Below are 22,767 nucleotides of genomic sequence, written 5' to 3' on the forward strand. Positions count from 1 at the left end.
TGACGATTACAATAAATTAGGTTACAATTATTAATTATGAATAAACGATATTTTATTCATAATTAATAGAAGTTTTCTTCTTAACAAAATAATAATAGCGTTTTACAAAACACATTTTTACAGGACGAAAAATCTTAGGTATCTCACAATATCCTTTTTATATCTTCTCTTGCAAAATTTTAATTAAATTCATAATGTTCAAATGCCGTATCATTAACCCCAATAAATTTAAAATTTGTAAATTAATAAAATAAAAATAATTTAGTGTTCATTGCTATTAATATTAACTTTCATTTATAATTTCTATCATGCAAAATTTTAATTGATAATTATTTATTCTCATATTTTTTCATAATTTTAATCCTAAGTATATATGTATATAAAAAACTCTTTGATACAAGTGATATCACATATTAAAATAAAATTATATCAGAAAATAATTATGTCTGTTAATATATATATACATATGTATGTATATGGATAAACATAAGACACATTTAAGTCATAATTATTATTTTTATAGGACATTAGAAATAAAATTTTATTTTATGATTTCTACAAATAAAATAACCGAGGTCATAATGCACAATAAGAAGATTTAATTCAATTACCCACCAATAAAATATATTTAAAAAAAAGCAAATTAAGAGAGAAAAAATCCCTCGGGATTTTTTATTTTTCTTCATACCACCTGTGAAGCCATGGTTGAAAAAAAAAATGATTAACATAAAAATATAAAATTGAAATATAAATCCAAGACAATAATAATTTTTATAATATAAATAAACACTGCAGTTGGTCTACACATAAATTTTTTTTTTCCTTTAATTCATTTAAAATGATGTGAAATTAATTTTATATATGCATTTATTTAGAAAATAATACTTGTGGAATAAATATGAAAAGTCTTTGTCCAATTTCATGGAAATGTTATGGAAATATTGTTGTAGTACTAAAAAAAACTATCAGTATAATTTTCTAGAAATCAATATGCTTTTTTTTAATTTTACTACGTCCTTTGAAATTTCAAAAATAATAAGTAAATTTTTAAATTATTTGAACGACATGGAATTGAAATGATATAGTGTCAGTAGAATTCTTTTTTTTTTAACTTTGAGATTTAATGACGTAGTCTCAGACATAAATCCAATATGGAAATCTAGACAAGATGTAAGACAATTAATTTCTAGGTTTAAGCATACTACAATAATCTTAATGTTTATTTTTGTCTTAATAAAAAATCATCAAAAAATATAATAAAATATGTCAAATTAATATGACAAATAAATTCGTCATTCTGCCATCAATCTGTCAAAAATATTCAATTATTATTTTATTCTATCTTTCTTATTTTACTCTGTCATTTATTCCTTCACTATAATTGTCTTTCTCTCTCTCTTCCCCATTTCTGTTATAACCTCTATTAGCAGTGAATATATTCTGCTCTTCTTTAACTAAAAGTATGGAAATAAATTTTAACAAATCCCAGATCAAATGTAAGTCTATAATACATAAGTAATTATAGATCATTATTAATTGAACGTATTAATGTACATAATATGCATTGATGTATATTAGTGAAAAAACCGAAAATGTAATGAAGCAGTCATATTAAATAGTGCAAAATATTGTTAAAAACCCAAATACCTACATATATCCATATATGGTGAATTAACCCTAAAACTACTATAACTAAATTTATAGACTACAAATTATGTTTAAAACTACAATTTTCCTTAATTTTAAATAAGTTATTTGTCATATTTATAATAGTCAACAATAGAGGATAAAAAAGAGAACTGTGAGTATAAGAAGTTGAATACAGGCAAACTTTCCAAAAAAAAGAAGCTCTAGATTTTCATTTAAATTTCGGACTACTCCAGTTAAAGTGTTATGTGGCAATGTGTTATATGGCACACAGTTCTGTTAAGATGAAAATTAATTTCCTGAAATTTTGCTAAAACATTTAAAACAAAATGTACTTGTCATTTAATAGTTAAATTATATAAGCAAGAATGATTCAGAAAACCAAAAGAAAAGAGAATTGTAGTAGCGGACATGCAGGAAAAAAATTTTTTTTGAAATATAAGTGAAGTTCACTAAAAATATTCAATCCAGGAAAATTGCGTACATTCTCTTAAAACTCCTCTTTTTTTTTTTTGAAATGATATTTTATATCTTATAAGCCGACAGGTGAATGAATGATGCTGTAGGACATTAGTAATTCAAAGAAAGAAAAAAATGCAAAAAAATGAAAGATTATTATTAAAAGGCCAAAGTTGAAACAATGGTCAATTTAAGTTTTTATATAAAGATTAAAATTGTAATTTTTTAGATTAAGTAAATTTTAAATTTTTTGCATATTTCATATGTATATGAAGAATGAAAACGTTTCAAAATATACTTGTACATTAATTGAATAATTGCTTATGGCTTAAACTAATTGCACGTCGTTATTTTATTTTCCAATTTCTTAAATAATTGTTCAATAACTTTAAGAATTTGGTCATTAAGCATTACAATTTTTTGGCATATAATCTAAATTTTGTATTTTCTTTATAGAATAATAAGAAATTAACATTACTTTCTTTAGTGGTTAGTTAAATGTTCCGAGTAATTTAACCAAATTTCAAGTAGGTGTTGTTATAGGTTACTGACATTATTATATTTATTACTTTAAGTAAGTTATTTAGTGGAATGTAACAATGAAATTGAGGTATGATCAATTCAATTGTTCTGGAAATTTTCGCGACAAGAGCGATGCAAAAGAATGTAAATGACTTTCATTAATGAAATCTTGTACGATCTTAAAAATTCTTTATAAATTAAAGAGCAATGATCTTTTGGAAATACAATTTTCTTAATTTGCAATTTGGGGTATCTGTAATGATTAACTTATTACGTAAAGTAACTCATATTTGAAAATACTTAATCGATTTTCAAAATTGCATTTTATATTTATTTTCTTTTTATCATATTTCATTATAAATAAGATTATAATATTTTTGCTACTCTTTGTATTTTATAAAAATAAATTTAATAAAGAGATCATCATTAAATTTCTTGTATTCCAGAAAATCGCCTCTAGCAACACAATTTTTTTTAAAATATATAGAAGAATAAAACATTTTTATTCGATCAGCTTTTTTTCTTTCACCATTCAACTTGAAAATAAAGGAAAGTTTTTTAAAAAAAAAAAAAAAAAATTATATATTTTTGTTTTATTTATTTAAAGGGTTTATCTAAGCTGCCGTTACAAATTCTTCGTCAGTAAAAAAAAAAACACGAAAAACTGAAAACGAAATGTTATCGGGCATCTTTGAAAGTCGATGATTTTTCTCATATATGCAAATTTGTTCCAATTTTTTTTATTTTGATCCTTTTAAAATTTTTTAATTTGAAGATTGATGGAGAGATAAAAAGTTTTACATATATACCTTTTATACCGTAAATCAAACAATAAAATCCAAATCATCAAATCAAACATTGAATATTTAAGAAAAAATTTCAATATTTTTTTTCTTTACGAATTCTGCAGGATCAACTAAATGTTCGTCTTTACTTTAGAGATTTTCTTTTGCTTTCTTTCTGTTATTCCTTAAAATTCGAGTTGATCGTAATATTTTATTACTCCAAAATTTTTAACCCTCTATATATTTAATCTATTCATTCGTATATATACAATATAAAAATCGCGCAAAAGGGTGTTATTTTAACTTTTTATTAAAAAAAAAAATTCATATAAAATGATTGATGTAAAGAGTTTAACGTATAAAGCTACAAAAAAAAAATTATCAACAACATCAACATTAATTTGCATGATTCAGCACCGAAACTAATTTGGATATGATATTTGTACATTGCAATGGATCTTCGTCTACATATGAACATCTTCTTCTCATCTTAAAATGATGAGATCATACAGAATGAAAAATGATTTGTATATTTTATTTTTTTTTTCTTCGATTCTAAAAGACAACTTAATACACACACACACATGTACACATCATCCATCAGAAATGTAAAGGAATTTTTTTTTAGTGACTTAAAAAAGAAATCTGACGTGAAAATATTAAAAATAGACAAAATATTTCAACACTTAAAAAATTTTTTTAATTGACAAAAAAAAAAGCATCCAATCTGTAAAATTACAATATTTGTTTTTATAAGAATTTAAATTTATATTAATCTTATTTTCTACTGGCAACTTTTAGCAGTTCATACTGGTAAACTGAACAAAAATATTATATTTCTAGGGTAGAAAATTGTTGGGAATCAAATTGGATTATATAGAAATTAGTAGACTTTTGCAATTACCAATTGTATTAAAATACAAGAGTAGGATACTAAAGTGTATGAATTTAAATTATTATGCAACTGCTCGAAGCTTGTTGAGATAACTAAGAGAAGTGAAACAATAAAATAAATGAAATCGGTAAGACGAAGTAACAGAAGCTCTTTGTGTTCTTTGAGTAAAGAAGTTTTGAAATTCATAATTTTCTGATTTCTGCAAAAGGAAAAAGATGTTATAGCCACTGCAAAATAGATTTAATACTGAAGCTGTTAAAAAGTAATTAATGCCCAAGAAATTTTAATCTTAAATGTGGTTTAGAAGTAAAGAAAATAATAATGATCGTATCGTAATGGTCTAATTGAAAAACTTTACCGCAATGTAAGAAATAGTTTAACATTCTCAAAAATTTTGATAATTTTTAGCGTCGGTTGAAATTTTACGAAATTGTAATAATTTAAGCGGGAAAAGTAAGTGTAAATAACAATTTAAAAATAAACAAATTTTTTGGTCAGTTAAACTGGCATTAGGCGGATAATTTCGTATTGCTATAAATACATTTGCACATACCTATAAAAATTTCTTCTCTAGGTAATTTTCGTGAAATCAACCTAAACTTAAGAAAGAAAAATAATTTTACTAACAATTCTACAGAATATTAAGTTGAATCGTTTTTAAGTCTTGCACTATATATTTAATACGATATGTGTTATATATTACATATAATATATGTATATAATTTGCTTATTTCAATTGAACAGACTGCTTTCCAATCTTACACCATTCCTTCAATATTAATTTTAATTAAATTTAGATTTAAACATTTTTGTTACAAACCTCAAGTTTCTCCCTCCACTCAAATAGCTACTTCTTTTGTATATTATCATTTCTTCATTTTTTGTTTTGAGGAAAAAAATAAAAAAATAAAAAAAAATGTAACAAAATAATGAAATAATGGAAAAATAAAAGGACCAAATGTGTTAACATAAAATTCCAATTAATTACATCTTGACAGGATCATAAAAAAAAATATTATATTCAAATTGAAATTTGTTCATTCAACATTCAATTACAACAAAAAAAAAAAAAGAAATAAACAATCTGTGTAGTAAAACTAAGGAGCAACTAAGGAGTAATAAAAATAAAACCAAATAACTGACATCTACATAAAATTTATGTTTGTTTTACCTACCTTTGTCACAATCGTCCTTCGTATACAGAAAAAGAATTTTAAGCAAAAAAAATTGCCCTCTTCCTTTTTTTCTCGTCATTCAAAGATCTATGCATTAAGAAAATTTATGAAATTTTTATTCAAAGAAATTTCTCTTCTAACGAGGATCACGAACTTAGTAAAAAAAAAATTAACTCAGATGAAGATCGAGAGAACGGAACTTCTCAGGATTTTCATAAAAAGAAAAGAATTATGCACATTCATCATTCATGCTTAATTCTTTGCATTTGGAAAAAAAAAATTAAATGTACAATAATTTTTTTATACGTTTTTTTTTCTCTATATACCTTAAAGTCATATATTGTGAATGCCTCCTCTATAAGTACATTTGCATTCAAAAGGATATCAAATGATTTTTTCTAGTTCCTAGGTATTGCTTTAAGGATAAATAAATCTCAAATACCGTAAATATTAATGCATTTTTTAAAGGATCAACATTAATTCTTATTTTCTTAATGCAAAAGTACACAAAAAAAATGACTCAAATGATAATTTGTAAGTTAAAAATAAAATAAAAAAAGCATTTCTGGAAAAGGATTGAAAACATGAGAGTAAAGGATTTACTGGGATGATATACGGAAATTGACTTTTTTTAAAACATATTGAAAAAACTAATGAATAAAATCAAATTTTAGTACATGATCTTCATATATTAAAATAGAACAATTGCTGGTAGCCTCATGATTTATTTAACCAGAATTGAATTTCAAAATCGATTATTTGTTAAATATCTGAACGTCGGTTTGCTTTCTCTTATAATTTTCGCGTTTAAAATATTTGAGTCTTAAAAACTGAAACTGTTAAAGAATTACAGTATGCAGAATACACAAAATCAACACCTAAACCAAAATGTAGTTAAAATCCACTCCAATCAAGTAGAATATATTCTGATTAATAAAAAACTTATACGGTAAATTAAAGGAAATACGAATATAATACGAACATAAGCGAAATTTATTTAACTCTCGCCAAGGTATCGATAAAATCCGTTATCATCTTGTAACATTGTATTTATAATCAACCACCAATAAGTCGTTTAAGAGATTCAAATTAACATTTTTACTATCGGAAAAATCAAAATAATTTTAACTTTTACTATATAAATAATCGTTTAGAAAATTGTTTTCAAAGCAGATTTAAATACATAATAATATGTTTATGGCCAATCATAATTTTCAACAATATTACAATTAAGTTTCTCTTTCTATTTTCCTCTTCTTTATAATTTTTAAAAGAAAAAAATAAATTCTTACCTTAACTGTTGTATTTTTAAGCGGTTTATCCGGATCTGGAATGTATTCTAATGTAATACCATAAAATTGTCCTTTATTTATATATGTTATTCGATCATCTTCACGACGTTGTGATGAACTAATAGGACTTTCTAGATGATATCTAAATCCTACATTTGAAAATCTGTAAACGAAAAAACAAAGTATATATAAAAATAAAAATTAAATTAAATTACATGTAATTTAATTTTAAAAGTATTCCAGTAAGAAAATTATTTTCTCATATTATTGCCAATACACATAACTAATATAGATTACAATGTTGCCAAAGCATTAAAATTTTAAATAGAAAATAACGTAATACAGTAAAAGAATTTATATTTTATGAGTAAGAATGTATTCTAGACGCATTCTACTTGCATTTGAACGTTATTTTTCATTTCGTGTTAGGCATAATTATTACTAATGGTTTTCGAACAGCACATTACTTTGTTTTTACTCCATTTTTTCCTTAAGTCACACATAAATAATTTTAATATTTATATATAGCAATAAAAATCTAAAAATTTTATTTGCACACTCAAATATTTTTAAATTAAAGAGATTCAAAAATCATTGCTATTTTTTTTTTTAAGATTTTAAAAGAGTAAAATAATCATAAAAACCGATTTGAACATAAAAGTTTTAAACACATTGTCACGTATAGTATTGTAGTATATTCATTGTAGCATACTTTCACCTTTGGTTTATTCGAGTTGGAAAAGTAATAACCACCATATTTCTAATAATAATCAAATAATAACTGTAATAATCAAAAATTTTTACATTACATCGTAAAAATTGGCAAAAAAAGTTTTTTCTTTTAAGTATTTTATGTAATTCGCAATCAACGAATTTGATCACTTTACTTTACAAAATTAATAAATTTTTTCTTTTTCTCCAATAGGTGGTGTTTAGTCGATTTGAACACAAATCTAAGTATTTTCATACAAAATCGTTTGAAGCATGGAAAACAACTAAAAGTATTTAAAGCAAAATTAGGACTTAAAATTTAATTTTATGTTTTAGGCCTTAGTTTGCCACTGTATATAACCACTGTCCTAATTTTTAGTAATTTTTTGTAAAAATCAAAATAATATTAACACTCCTCTTAAGTATTTAAGTACTTTTTATAAAGCCATCTTATTTTTCGTTATTAAATTTGTAGAATTGAAATTTATAGAAGTAAGTAACTAAATTAAAATTATAGAAGACAGTAATGGGAGTTAGCAGAATGGTCAACATCAATAACAAATAAAATTTCATTCAATGTGCGTAACAAAAGTACAAAATGCTCGGGAAAAACATACGTAAAACCCAGCTCAATAAAAATTCAATTAGTTAAAAATTAAAATTGACAAAAAAACACATATGTAAACACATTAACTCATACACACATACATTTATAATTTTTTGTTGGAGTTTTAAAAAAAAAAATTTCTTTAAATGCCAATTTCTTCTTCCTTCCTTTCCATTTTTATTAGTTTCTAACAATATTTAGCTATAGTAAAAATATTATGAGGGTTTACCATATTCGGCCTTCCTTTTTCTTATAGGATTATTTCTTTTTTGTTTACAACTTTTGTATTATTAGTGTATTACAAATCACAAAGTTATTAAGCATTTAACAGCAGTTTAAAATAAAATTGCATAAAACATAAAATATAATATGCAATCATTTTGAATTACAATTGATTTGGAAAACGTTCATAATTTTTTTAAATGACTTTTTTGATGTGAGATCGTAAAAAAAAATTTTAAAATGTGTAAAATATTCATAGTTTTTTAAATATATTAAAAAAACCATACTATATAAAACTACATCTATGTACGGACATATTATTTTTCATACTTTCATTGGCCAGTTCCTACTGTTTATTTACTCTGGCACCTTAACTCATTACTCATTGGTTCTATTATGTTACTGCGGACAAAACAACAAAAATTTTATTTACTTTGTACTTTTTGTGATTTTTTTTTTGTAGATATACAATAATTTTTATTACTTTAAGTTTAAAGATTAAAAGTTAATGATGAATTGAACATAAATGCCAAAAGAAATGATGCAATAAATACAATTAAGTATGTGTTTAAAGTGAATACGTATGCACATCTACACAAATATGTATAAATGAATATTGCACATCAATTCATATTAATGACTTTTACGTCCATCAAAAGTACAATATGCATGCACATCCTCAAATAAGATTGCATTTTTTTTTCTCTGGCTGGCATTAATAAATCAAATCAATTGAAATTGAATGTGTTCATATAATAACTAACAAAGTTACAAAGAAAACAAAAAGAACAGTGGAAAAACAATCAAATCCGAACTTAAAGTCATCCCCAATCAAAGTGATTTAGATGTTCCATGATATTTAGCGTAACTAAATAATGTTTTATGAAAGAATTTTAAGAGTTTTGAAATGGAAAATTGATTGAAACAACAATCAAAAATGCAACTGTGCAGGATGAAAAACGCAAACAAAAAAACACTTATTTTACTACCATATGTGTAATAAACTATGTATTGGAAAAAAAAAGTAATTTAATTTTACGATCACTCGTACTGCAAGATTACGTTATTGTCTACTATATATTGGAATAATATTGTTATTTTGTTCGTTTCGGTCTTTTTAAACATTAACACTAAAAATTCTAACGATAAGAAGTTAATTTTTTATTGCATTTTATTACCATTAAATTTTTTTACTATTATTGTTTTGGGTGGGACTAAAAGGTACCATAATTATAAAAAAAAAATAATAATTAAATAGAAGTATACAAACTTAATCTCTACTAAATTCAATTATATAATATTTAATTTTTTAACAGGATTAAAATTAATAAGATTGTAATTATATAAAATTAATAATTAATAAAAAATTTTAAATGCATAATTTTACCATATAAAATTAAAAACGATATTATTATAATTATAAAAAAACAATATCAGAGATATTAATTGCCCACACACGCGGCGTTTTTAGTGTACAAAAGTAATCTAATGAGATTTTCGTATATAAGAACGCAATTAACGTTACGATATATTTTTTTTTTTAATTATCCGGAAATGATAAATCATTAAAATTAAATAAAAATTAAATAAATAATTAAATGAACGAATTAATTAATAGATCAAGTATTGATTAAAAAACATTTATAAATATTTTAATTACAATTTTTTACCTAAGAATAATGTTTTTTTTTAGATAAGGAAGGCGGAGAGCGGATTTAAACTAAATACTTAACCTATTACTTAATGTATTTGTGTAAAATTTACAGCCTAGTCGTATATCTCGAATTTTACTCACATTTTATTCACATTCAAATCAGAAATCTCATTTTTTTCTAATGGATATTTCATTTTTCCAATAAGATTGCTCATTTTTTTAATTAGAATTTTTCACTGTTTCTCAAATTATCGAGTGAATGTCTCACTTTTGAAAACAAAGTGAAGAAATTTTGTATACATTTTAGGAAAAAACGAGATACGCAATAGCGAATAATTTTTCTCAGCCAAAAATTTCATTACACAAATATATAACAGTTATTAAGTTTCTTCTCACTTGCTGAAGGAAGATAAAACGATTAGGCCCTTAAGCACTATACATCCTTAATCATCGCCAAACACACATTATTTAAAAATATTTAGGTGGTGAGTATATAGAGTCTTAAGTTTAAAAATGAATTTTATTCCTAAAACTGCAGCTGTTTTAAATATAATATATAGGATATTATATCACAGTTCAAATGCTATGTATCTCTTAGAGGAGTATATTCACTGCTAAAGTTTGAATCTAAATTCAGATATTCAAACGGACAGAAATTCAAACGAACAGATATGTCTTGTTAAGTCGATAAAGATGTCGAAGCTTAGCAAGAACGTCTTATATAGGAAATATTTTAATAGCCTACAACAAGTTAAAAAACATCATGCATAAAAATAGTTTCTGACTTATTCAAAAAAGTGTAAGTCGAAATAATAGATTAAGTAATAATGTTGTAACAAAAGGAAAATTCTATGGTTAAATTGAAAATGTTGTTGGCATTTTTAGGAATATTCTAAAGTACAATTTAAATTTGTCAATTTTTTGACAAATTTTTTAAGAGAGCCCAGTTGCCAGACACTCATAAAGGCAATTAAAACTCGTAAAAAAATAAGAACAATGGCAGCTACGCCACGTTGTCCTTATTCCTAATCAAATGTTCTTGTTCCTAAAAGTGTCGTAATGAAAACAATTTTGTTTCCTTCAGACATGTATTTTCTCGCAACATTGTATTTTAAAGCGTATCTTAAGTCTGACTAAATAAAAGAATATCCGATCAAAAATAATAAAATAATTATCAAATATATTCGAAATTTATAACGATCGATACTGCAATTACTACAATTACAAAACTGTAACAATGCCAGTATAACATTACCTTAAATTATATATTGAATAATAAGATATGTACAAATTATAGTGTGTGTATTAGTGAAAAAGAGCTAAAAATTGCTACCGGAAATTTTAAAATTTATTTTTTTTTTCTGTGAGCTACATAATTATATACCAAATTTAAATAAAGACATCTTATTCGATCGTTAAAGAGCACTTATTTCTTTAAAATAAGGTACTTTTTAAATATACAAAAACATTTTGTAATTTTAAGTATTCAAGTTTAAAAAAGATAATTGTATTGTTCATTCATTTTCTTTTGATATTTTAAAGTGGCAATAAATTTTTTAAAAATATTAAAGATTTTCAATTCATCTTATGTGAAATATTTTCTCAATATATTAAGAAAAATATTTGGAAAATTTTAATTTGGAAAATTCTCATATGTAAATTAATTAGAGTCAAAAATTTTTGTTATATTGACTCGTTTCAAGTTTCAAGATATTTTAGGATAAAATTCAGCTTATTGGCAATTACAGTAAGATATAGACTATATATTGCAAGATGCAGTAAAGTAAAATTTGCTATCTTCACCTTCACTCGAATAAATTTCGAATTGAAACTAAAATTTCAAATAGCGAATGATAATACAAAATAAATTAAAAAAACAAAATCATTGCTATTAAAACATCACATTTTTCGTTTACATGTAAATTTTCACACTATTTTAGAAAAGGCAATTTTAGAAATTCTATTAATTCAAGATCAAAAGTCCAATTTAACAATATGGTATTAGTTTGGAAATCCTAGAAATTTCGCATTCTTCCTACTTTACATTATTATGTAATCTTGCATATCAAAAATTAATTGATAAATTAGTTTATTATATAGCCAACCATAATAATTGCCTTAGAATTTTTTTCCAAACAGCCTAAAACATAATATGGAAAACTGTCAACAAAAATATTAAAAACTTTTCAATTAAAATCAAAATATATCCTTAAAACATAATATTACAATTAATTTTAATAGTCTAAGACCCTGAAGTCAATTAAATTTTTTGTTTTTTTTTTCTTTTGTTTTGGCTCGCGTTATAGACATTTATGAATATTTTTCTTTTACTCAATATTTTAAATAAAAATCGTGATTCCATTTATAAATATTTTTTAACATAGATTTTATTATTTTGTCAATAAAATAAAAATGATTAATAATAAGATTTGAGACCACTTAAAATTTCTAAAGATTCATTTTCATTTCAGAAATTTATACTCGTATATGCAATACAGAGTGTGTGATAAAGCTTTACATTTAGAAAATTCATAGTAAACCATTTGGAAAATAATTAAAGAAGTTTCTGTCGTGGTTTAAGTAGGAATTTAAAAGTAATCTTATTTAAGTAACACGAATTTTTAACAAAGCTTTATAAAATTTAAAACTCTGTCTTAATTATTGCAATTACTCATGAATTTTCTACAATCTATTATGGATTATTTACGCGAATTTGAAATTCATTTTAATGTTAGGTTTTAGATGCGCTATATGGTTTAAAATCCGAATGAAAGCAATATGTATTACGCTTAAATAATATCAATTTTACCCGAACATGGAGGTTATCAGATTTACGGTAAAGTTACGGGTAATAAAACTGTGATGTGCTTTATTTAAAGTTATTAGAATCTCAAATTGTGTTAGAAAAAATTCACACAAAAATATGAAATTCCGAAAATTTCAGTATTCTGAAATTTAATTTCTGTATTTCCGAATCAATTACTTACGAGTATTAGTTTTCATCTTTGAAAAATTGTATATTTGCTGTTACTTGCCGTATTTAGAACAGCCTTTTTGGTCATTCCAGAACTAAATTTCAATGGTTAAATTTATGCATAAAATTGCACCAAACCTCACCAAATACCCTGTTTATTACACATACATATATTAGTACGTAGGCCTTATATTTTCTTATTTTCTATTTTATAACAATATTGAAAGATTACCTTTCTTTCAATGAAAAATTTAATGAAATGAAATTCCACTCATAATTGTAAAATTGTCAAATTTTTTCATATTTTTCTTTTTTTTCTTATTGCGAATCTTTGAAACCGCATATACATATAAGTAAAATTCATATAAGTAGATAATGGTCGGATTGTTAAAGACAGAAATGTAAAATTTCTACACATAATTTGGTATAAATATTTTAAGAATTTTTATGTTTTTAAAACGATTAAAGAGAGTTTTCCTTTGAAATGTAAAGTTTAGCTATTTTTAAATAAAAGGAAAAATTAGAATTCAATTTTTTTCATTTTTTTCTCCACACACACACACAATTTTTGTTGAAATTTAATTTCATCTCTTCGAGAATTTCATAACTTTTCAAATATTATACAATTGCTTTGAATTAAATTGGATAAATCCATGGAATTAGAAAAAAAAAACTGTTTTCTTTGGTTTAGAAAAAAGGAAAGGATTTTATAGAATTTAAATATGTACGAAATGGTATGTACACTTTTTAAGAATTGTAAAGAAATATAGAAAAAAATTGTTTCCAAGTTAATTTTAAAAAACAAAAAGAAAAATAGAAAAAGATGACATGATTTCCGGGATATGAATGACATGTTCGTATATTTTCAATTTATATTGCTGTTATACATTTGACTTTAAAATCATTTAGCTTTATTAAAATGTTATAATTTTCAAGTAAATATTTTGAATAAAATATTGTGTAGAATGCGCACAAATAATTTATAATAAAATAATTTTACAATTTATTATGAATTTTTTTAATTTAATTTAAAAAAATTTTGCTTGGAATATAAATTTTTGCTATGGGAGATGGCGTTGCTATATATTGGTTTTATTTTCAACGCATTGGGTCCTACAAATAAAACCAATGTTTGTGTTATACTGGATAACAATAATTACTAGACTTTTTATCCAATAACTTATAGTAATATGAATAATCTAAATTGTTTTGATATTACTCTGGTATAAGAAAGAATGTTTTCTAAATGCAGATTATTTCGAAAAATTTCTTATTTATTTTATATATTATATGTATTTTTTTAAGGGAGATGCAGATAAACTCATTTACACGCTACAGCCTGTTGAAAAAAAGTGATCAGATTTTTCCTGTATATAAATAGGCGCTTATAACTTCGGAACCTTGCAACTTCGGAACTATTCCTGGCATAAGAAAATTTATTTCAAATTATTAATATTTGTATATTATGTAACACATATTAAATTTCAAAATATTTAACTTTATTAACTATAAGAAGGATTCTCATTTTATGTAAAGTAAAATTATGTATAATTCATATGGTTGTTCAGAAAGTAATATTAAAAATTAGCTATATTGTTCCGGATCTACCGCATATATGCAAAGTAAGTCCTTTGGTCTGGAAAACAGGGGCACCATTAACAGCTTAAAAAAAACTAAAAATTTTTTACATTTTTTTCCTTTAGATGTTTTCTTAAAAATATATGCAAACATCGTAAAGCAAAAAGCTGAAAGCTCAACGCCAGGCTTCAATTATATGACTAATCTTGCATTGAACATGATAAAATTACAAAAAATGTACAATGTTTATTCAATATTGACCATTGCTCTGAAATCGGGGTGCGTAGGGGGCGAACTTTTTAGAAACCGCGTGCGACATCGAATAAATCTGAATCGGGCCTGCGTGTATATATATATATGTACTTCTACATAGTACATCTTTGTATAATAGAAAACCTATTTTATGTACAAGTATTTTTCAATTAAATTCAATGTTATAATAAATTTAATTTTTAAAAAAAGAAATATTTAACTTACAATTACATAAATATTTTTAATACAACAATAAATTCATAAAAAAATCATTTAAGTAAACTGTGTATACAATAAGCCAACATCTTAATTATCTAAATAATTCGATGAGATTTTTTAAAAAATTTTATATTCTTTAATATATTCTCTAAATAAATCAATGACAGTTTAACAAAAACCTAAAAAAAAAAGCAAATCGAGGAAAAAAGAAAATGCCATGAATAAAATTGAAATCATTAAAATCAAGATAACAACAATGAAATAGAAATGTTAAAAACCAAAAATGAAAATAACAAAAATGAAAATGAGAGAAATGTCCCCTTAATGCACATCTTTATTAAAATACAAAAATATACATTAAATTATATAAGTAAAACTAAATAAATCTTAAAATAAATTGCAATTGTTGTATAACAATCTAATATTTACAACAAAAATAACAAAATTAAAATTCAACTTTTACATTATAATAATGGTATGTATAACAAAAAAAAAAAAAACAAAATACGAAAAAAAAAATTTTCCTTAATTTTTTTAACATTTCATCTACCTTTTTACAGTTTAGTAGTTCCAATTTATCCTACAGCAATATTAAAAATTTTCAAAAAAAAAAAAAATAAATCTAAAAAACCAAGAGAATGAGGAAAAAAAATACTTTAAAAAAATTGAATTGAATTGAATTAATTTATCGAATTGTTCTCGTATTTTGACATTTTACATTGTGGGTGAAATGTCAATTAAAGAAGACATAACATCAATTTAAATTGAAGAAACAAAAACAAAATATTTGTGTATAAAAATTCAAAAAATAAATTTTAATGAATTAAAAAAAAATTTTTATTTTTAACTAAAGTTCATTTCCTCTATTAATAATCAAATAGAATAATAACAACATCAATAAATTTTTCAGTTAACAAAAAAATTTTAATTGAAAAATTAAGAAAAATCAAATACACAGAGAAAAATTATTTTATATTTTCAATATTATTTAAATCCATTGAATTTAATTGAAAAGAAAAATTAAATAAAAATCGAAAAAAAAAATTAAAATCTTTGTAAATTTTATTTCTGTCTTTTTTTATCAATGACAATTTAATTATTGAATGTTTCGAGATTTCTTATAACACCTTTTTAATTAAAATGATATTAAGGGACTTAGGTATACGAAATTTGTTCTAAATATTTGTTCAAGAAAATTCTATAGAAAACAAAAATATTGTTGCATATAAAACAGCTTCTTTTGCTAGGAGGGTGAAACGAGACAACAGTTGCATGCACCTTTATTTATACATTCAATTTGATTTTATAACAAAAGTACATTTAAAAAAAAAAAATCCCTTAATTGCAAGCCTACTCGCAAGAGAATAATAGAAAATATTAAATGAACGACAATTTAACAAATATTGTCTGCTTGTAAAAAGAGAATTAATTGACGGTAGTAAGTTAAGAGACAGTACTAGTTTAAAGAGAAAACATTGGCTAAAAAGTACGTATTTTATGCTTGCATAAGAGTAAAATTATTCAAGTCTCGTAAATTAAAGTATACACATTCTTCGTTATTGTAAACTTGCTATTAATATTTATATTTTCGCAATTTATATTGTTGATGCCAATATTCCATTTTCGTGTCGCACAAGAATCTTTAGCATTTTATCGCGTATAATTTAAAACACTATTATTTATCTAAAACATATTAAATTTTCAACATTATATGAACTTAGATTATTATTGAAAAAATGAATTAAAAATTTCATATTATGCAGTTAAAATTTGTAGGACAGTTTTCAAGTAATTCAAATGCAAATTTATAATTAAGAATTAAGAGCTTGTTATAATTATATGTACTTAAATTTCTCATATTATTAGCATATTTTCAAATCTCACAAAATTCACAAAAAAAAATACGATAAAATAAATAACAATTAATTTGAAATTGAAAGTACACTAAAAAAAAATCGGCAAAATAAGGAAAATAAAAAAAATAATTAAAACTGAAAATGTGTCAAATTTATGAATGAGAAATCTGAAACGGATTAAATATTTTTAATTTTTATAAATCGAGAAAATAAAGCGGTACATTAATTTGACTCTACCTATCTCATTAGTACTTTCAGTCATGGATTCAATGACACAAATCCGCGATATAAAATTCAACCTTAATATAATTTAATAAAAAAAAAATTTATTAAAATTTTTGGAATTTCTTCTTTTCTTACACTTATTATACCCATGTTTCCGTTCCACAATCTAAATTTTTTTCTTTTTCTGTTTTGTAATAAACTCATGCTTAATGAACAATGTTATAATTTCCTTATTTTTAAAAAAATTTAAATTATAATTTTTTTATACAAAAATAATTATGCCCTCTTTAAAAAAAAATATTCTATTAATTTTGAGAATTTTAACAAGTAAACAAGAGAATTTAAGTGAAACGTCCGTAACCTTTTCAAAAAAAAAGAAAATAAAGTCCAGAAGCCCTAAAGTCTAATTAAAATGACAAGAAAAGGAAATTTGTGTTTAAATACAAATAACAGAGAATAAAAAATAAAAGAGAAAAAAAATTTTATGCATATATTCTCTTTTAATTTTCTGTCTCTTTCAACCCAATACTGAATTATTAGCAATTTTGTTTTCAGGTGTAAATTTTACATTTATGCTTGCAATATTTATGTAAAGTAAATCTTTTGTTATTATTTTCACTCTGGATGTTTTTGTTACAGTAAAAACTACTGCTATTAGTTTCGCACACTTTGAAATAGACCAGATTACCTTCTTTTGCATTTAAATTTAAAATTTTTTGGACGAAACTTTTAAAGATGTAAAAAATAAATTGTGTATTATCGCTTGCCGGTGCCTTTCTCAGTAAACGGATATTACATTATTGTTGTCCGTACGAAAAAACGTAGCGACAAAGATCCGTTTGACTTGCCTCTACATATTTAGAGTTAGTTTAAATACAAATACGACATAATCTAAAATATTTTAGGCATATACAAGCAATGAAAAATTCTTATGTTTTCTTAGATTACTTTCCTTCCTTTTGAATTTGAGAAGAAGTAAAGGGAGGTGCGATAAGACTGATAGTAATTTGTTAAAATTTCTTTTTTTTTTTAATTTTTTGTACCATGTAATTATGAAATGACACTATAATTTTAACAATCTATATATACATTGTAACAAGATCATCAAGCAAACACAAACACGTATTTTAATTAACAATGTTTTGTTTGAATTTAGACGATGATGTTGGATGTTAGTAACATGGTGTTGGAAAATTTTTAGAGTTATTTGTAAATTTCTATCTTACATTTTTATGAGAAAGCGTGATTCTGGTACAATGATCTACTGAAACCTACCACAGGCTAGCATCAGTTAATCAAAGAAAATTGTGCTCCTGCAATTTCTATATGAGAGAGTCCTTTATACTCAGGAGTCAATTCAGAAAAATATAAAGAGAAAATTCAAACTGGAGTAAAAAAAGACAAAAAAAAGGAATATTTTATTGATTAACACTTGTAATACTAATTAACACAACTTTTAAATTACAAAATTTATTTGAGGGCGCTCAAAAATAATTTTGGATTAAAGAATACCTTAAACAAAATGATATGTGAGCGTTTCCATATTTTTATACCTTATGATACTGTTAATTAACAATATGCAAATATACAAACACACATACACAAAGTAAGAACGAAAATAATTATCCTACATAACTAAAATTCCATAATTATATTTTAAAAATTCAGTTGCAATTGGAAAGTAGAATTTCGAACTTAAAAATGCGTTTTTATACTTTCATCACTTTAAGTTTAAAATTTTAATCTAATTTCTGTTCAGTTTCCAATTCAACTTATTCAATTCTAATAAGAGAAGACATATCGTAACCTGCGGCAACAAAAAATTATCCAGCGAAACACAAGGAAAACAAAACTGATCAAAGACAACAAAACACATTTTTTATAGTTCCTTTTTTTGTGGAGTTCTGCGGTATCATTAAACTGTAATTGTACAGCGTTGTTTTTTATGACTTCATTTTAATTTTACAACGATCAACCTATGTGAATACAAAACGCAGGGACAACAAAAAAGAAAGAACAAAATAAGCGATTGAATTTTTTTATTCAGTCTTCATCTCCTTCTTGTATTCTTTCCCTTAAAGTTGTAACACTAAAGTGTAGACACCATGTACAAAGAAATATTTCAGATCAATTGCAAATTTTTTTTTCGTCATTGCAAATTCTTTAAGAAAAAATTTTATTTTTTTTACATTATAATAAAATTAAGAAAAACAAAACGAAAATTGATTTAACTTCCTTATTTTATATGAGTATGCCATGTGTAGAAGAACAAAAAAAAAAAATAATAAAAAACAAAAACTACTTTTTACTACCGCTTCAAATTTTCTACCGATTAAAAACAAAAACGAAAAAGAGAACCACATCGCAAATTTTAGACTGCAAGTGCTGTTTTTCAGTATAAGTTAAAATAAATTTTCAAGATACTTTGGTATTCCAAAAAGAGAATAATTATTTTTTTTTATAACCCAACTTGTGGCAAGCCATAAAAAGAGTTTAATAAATTTGTCTTTTCGTTTATTAACATAAAAGCAAAAACGGAAAATCATTTTTGTGTACAAACTTAATATCAGACCCTTAATTTTCAAATAGAAGTTAGATTCTACTGTTGTTCTTCCGAAACATTATCGTATTGAGAGAATCATAGAGTACAAATATACTGAGAACATCACCAAAAATTATTTAAGTATAACATCTTCGGGTTTACAACATTTTTTACAAATAAGTTTGCACCATATTACAACTAGCTGCACAACCATAAAGTATCACTGATAGTTACTACTAATTTCCATATAAATACACCAATCATCTATTATAGTTAAGAATTTATGAAAGGTATCCCAAAGTTGACCAAAATCAATTTAATATTTTTCTTGTTCACATCTGATTAGTGAACAATTTCAGTGCTTTGCTTTTTATAATTTTTTATTATTTACTGTTTTTTATTCTTTTCCTTTTTTAGAAAAAAATTGAATTTCTTCAAGGATAATTTCATTGAAAAATTCCACTAGATTGAGAGCAAAAAAGGAAAAAAAAAATTGTTTTTCCTCTTTAAAATTGGATTCTGCCTTCTTGTTTGATTGTTTGTTATGCATTATTTTTCTTTTTTTTATTTTTTTTTAATATTATTTTGGAATTTTCTTTAACGATTTACCAAATGGAATTTATGAAGCAGCACGTTTGAAGTCACATTTTTTATGTTCTTTTCTTAATTTTAGTTTTTTGCATTTTTCAAACAAGATTGGAGAAAAAAGTGCTTATTAGTTGCATTCTGTCCGTGCGACTGCTAACAAAGCTTCTGTAACTGCTAAGAAGAAAACTAAAATTTTATAGACAAATAGAATTTTATCTAACTCGTCCTACAAATACCACCTCAAAGTGTTAGTACAATTTTTTGACAATTTACTGTATTAAACCACAAAAAATTTTTAAATTTCGTAGACGTAGATAACTAGTGATTAACTTCTATTATAACGAAATAGCAGACTCAAACAATACAAAAAAACATGGACACTGAAATTAAATGTTATCTTAAACCTTCTACTTATTTTACTTAAATAAGTAAAATAAGTCCAGTCAATTTTATTTCCAAACCAGCAAGGTCTTTAAAATTTCCATAACCGCAAAATACTATAAATTTTGTTTTTTCTCCGATAAATATGCAATAATTTTTTTTTTCATAACATAATTTCGGTATACAATTGAAATAAATTAAGCAAAAGTAAATTATGTACGTAGATTGATCCGTTCAAGGGCAAAGTGCTACTTTGCAAACTATTGGTTTGTTCCAACTTTATTTTTTTTAGATTTATTTTTAAAACCTTTATCTAAAATTAATATTGGAGATGTAAGCACGATTTGGAAAACTTTGTTGCTGTAACAATTAAAGTGTTAACAATAGAATTGCTTACATTATGGTAAAATTCATTTATCAGTCAATTAAAAATGCCATTTTTCTAAAAAATACCTCATAATTAATTACATGGAAACTTTATAATTATATATTGAAGGCATTAGCACAGACTTTCAAGTCAATTTAACGAAATTCTACTTAATTTTTTTAGTGTGAGTAAGGTCTGAATGTTGCTCATACTAAAAAATTAATTTTTTACTATATTGGCACTTTCAAAATCAAAACGAAAATGATCATTCTTAGCTCTTGGACTAATTTGAGGTGTTGAAATAAGTTTCTTTTTTAGTTTTCGTTAAAATTATTGCTAAAAGAGTTATAGAAAATTTTCACATTTTTATATTATAATTTTTTTTTTTTTGATTCTTTAAATGTTAAGAATTTTCATTGAATTGTCAGATAGTAGATCACATTTTACACTTTATAGGTTAATTTTAAAATTGAAATAGAAAAAATAGAAATAAATTAAAAAAAAAAAACTAGGAAAATTGAAAGAAAATTATTTCGAACAAATTTATCTATGTATTCTTTATCACGAATTTTATTTTGTAAAACAAGTGGCCCAATAATTATATTGTTAGAAAATTGAACAATTTACGACATTTATTTGTCGTGCAAATTCTAGAAATACTGTTTTACAAAATGGAAAAAAAAATAAAATTGGTATTTTTCAAATTATTTATAAGGAGTAAAAGAATTCCATTTATTTTTTTCTTCATAAATTTTAAATTGTACTCATATATGTGTGTGTATGTGCAATTCTAAATAATTTATTTTTTATTTTTAAAACAAAGAAAAAAATATATATACTTACATTTTTGGTATTTGAATTTTATCGGCATCATTTTGTCTACCAAAATCATGCCATGGCCGCGATCTCGTTGTTGCTGTACTATTTGTTCCAATTGATGTAGTTGGGCTATTTTGTCCTTGATTAACATTAACAGTTCTTTGAATGCTATTCACTGATACTGGTATTGCACCACTACCATCTAATAATGTACCTGGTTGACATAATTCTGTATAATCAAATGACTTTAAAAAAATAAAGGAAAAAAATTACTTAGTAAATTAAAATTGGGATTGCTGGTAATTAAAAAAACATGTCACTATAAAAAAGCCCCACAATTAAACAAATGCTTAAATTTGAAATTTTGCGCCAACTTCTGTCATTTGATTTTATTCAATGACGAACAATTGTTAAGTAATCCTAGATTAAATTTCTAAGAGATTAAGTATTTCAATATTTTAAATGAGAAATTCAATTCAATTGCTAAATTGAGATTATTGTATTGCTTTTATAAAATGTAATCATAAAATTTATTCCAAACAGTGCTTCCCATTAACTTGAATCTTTGCAGTGTAGAAATTAATTAGAATTTTAATGAAATAAAGAATTGCATTATCATATATGAAATTATTCTATTGGCAACTTTATCAAATTGGTCAAGACTTGGGTGGAATACCTCATCCTATCGAAAATTAAAATAATTAAAATAAGCATTTTTTTTAAATTTAATTCTATTTTTAAATCATAAAAATCAGGAAATCCCGCAACGCAAATTTATATTAAATTGAAAATATTTTTATGAAAAAATTTTTTAAATAATTTCAACTTAAATCTAGCAACTTATTAAATATGGTGTTAATTTGAGTTCATATATAAATGTCATTGCTCAAAAACAATATATTTTTCTATGTAATGTTGTATATGTGTCTATAAAAAGTCCATATATGTCAGAATGTGTGTATGTACATGAATTTTATCTGTTTATCATTGTTATTTT

At 23.7% G+C, this 22,767-nt stretch overlaps 1 protein-coding gene across 2 annotated transcripts in view; it reads right to left on the bottom strand.

Annotated features, from left to right (window-relative positions):
• LOC129611180 (protein grainyhead) overlaps positions 1 to 22,767 on the bottom strand; it is a 249,900-nt gene that overhangs the window by 107,074 nt on the left and 120,059 nt on the right. For both annotated transcript variants that reach the window (XM_055524173.1, XM_055524174.1), the window contains exons 6-7: positions 21,795 to 22,015; positions 6,776 to 6,938 (exon numbers count right to left, since the gene is read on the bottom strand). In XM_055524173.1, coding sequence (XP_055380148.1) covers positions 6,776 to 6,938; positions 21,795 to 22,015 — 384 coding nt within the window. The remainder of the gene's footprint in view (positions 1 to 6,775; positions 6,939 to 21,794; positions 22,016 to 22,767) is intronic.

Source organism: Condylostylus longicornis, unplaced genomic scaffold (assembly GCF_029603195.1).
Source record: "Condylostylus longicornis isolate FDR11 unplaced genomic scaffold, ASM2960319v2 ptg000048l, whole genome shotgun sequence".
Classification (NCBI taxonomy): Eukaryota; Metazoa; Arthropoda; class Insecta; order Diptera; family Dolichopodidae; genus Condylostylus; species Condylostylus longicornis.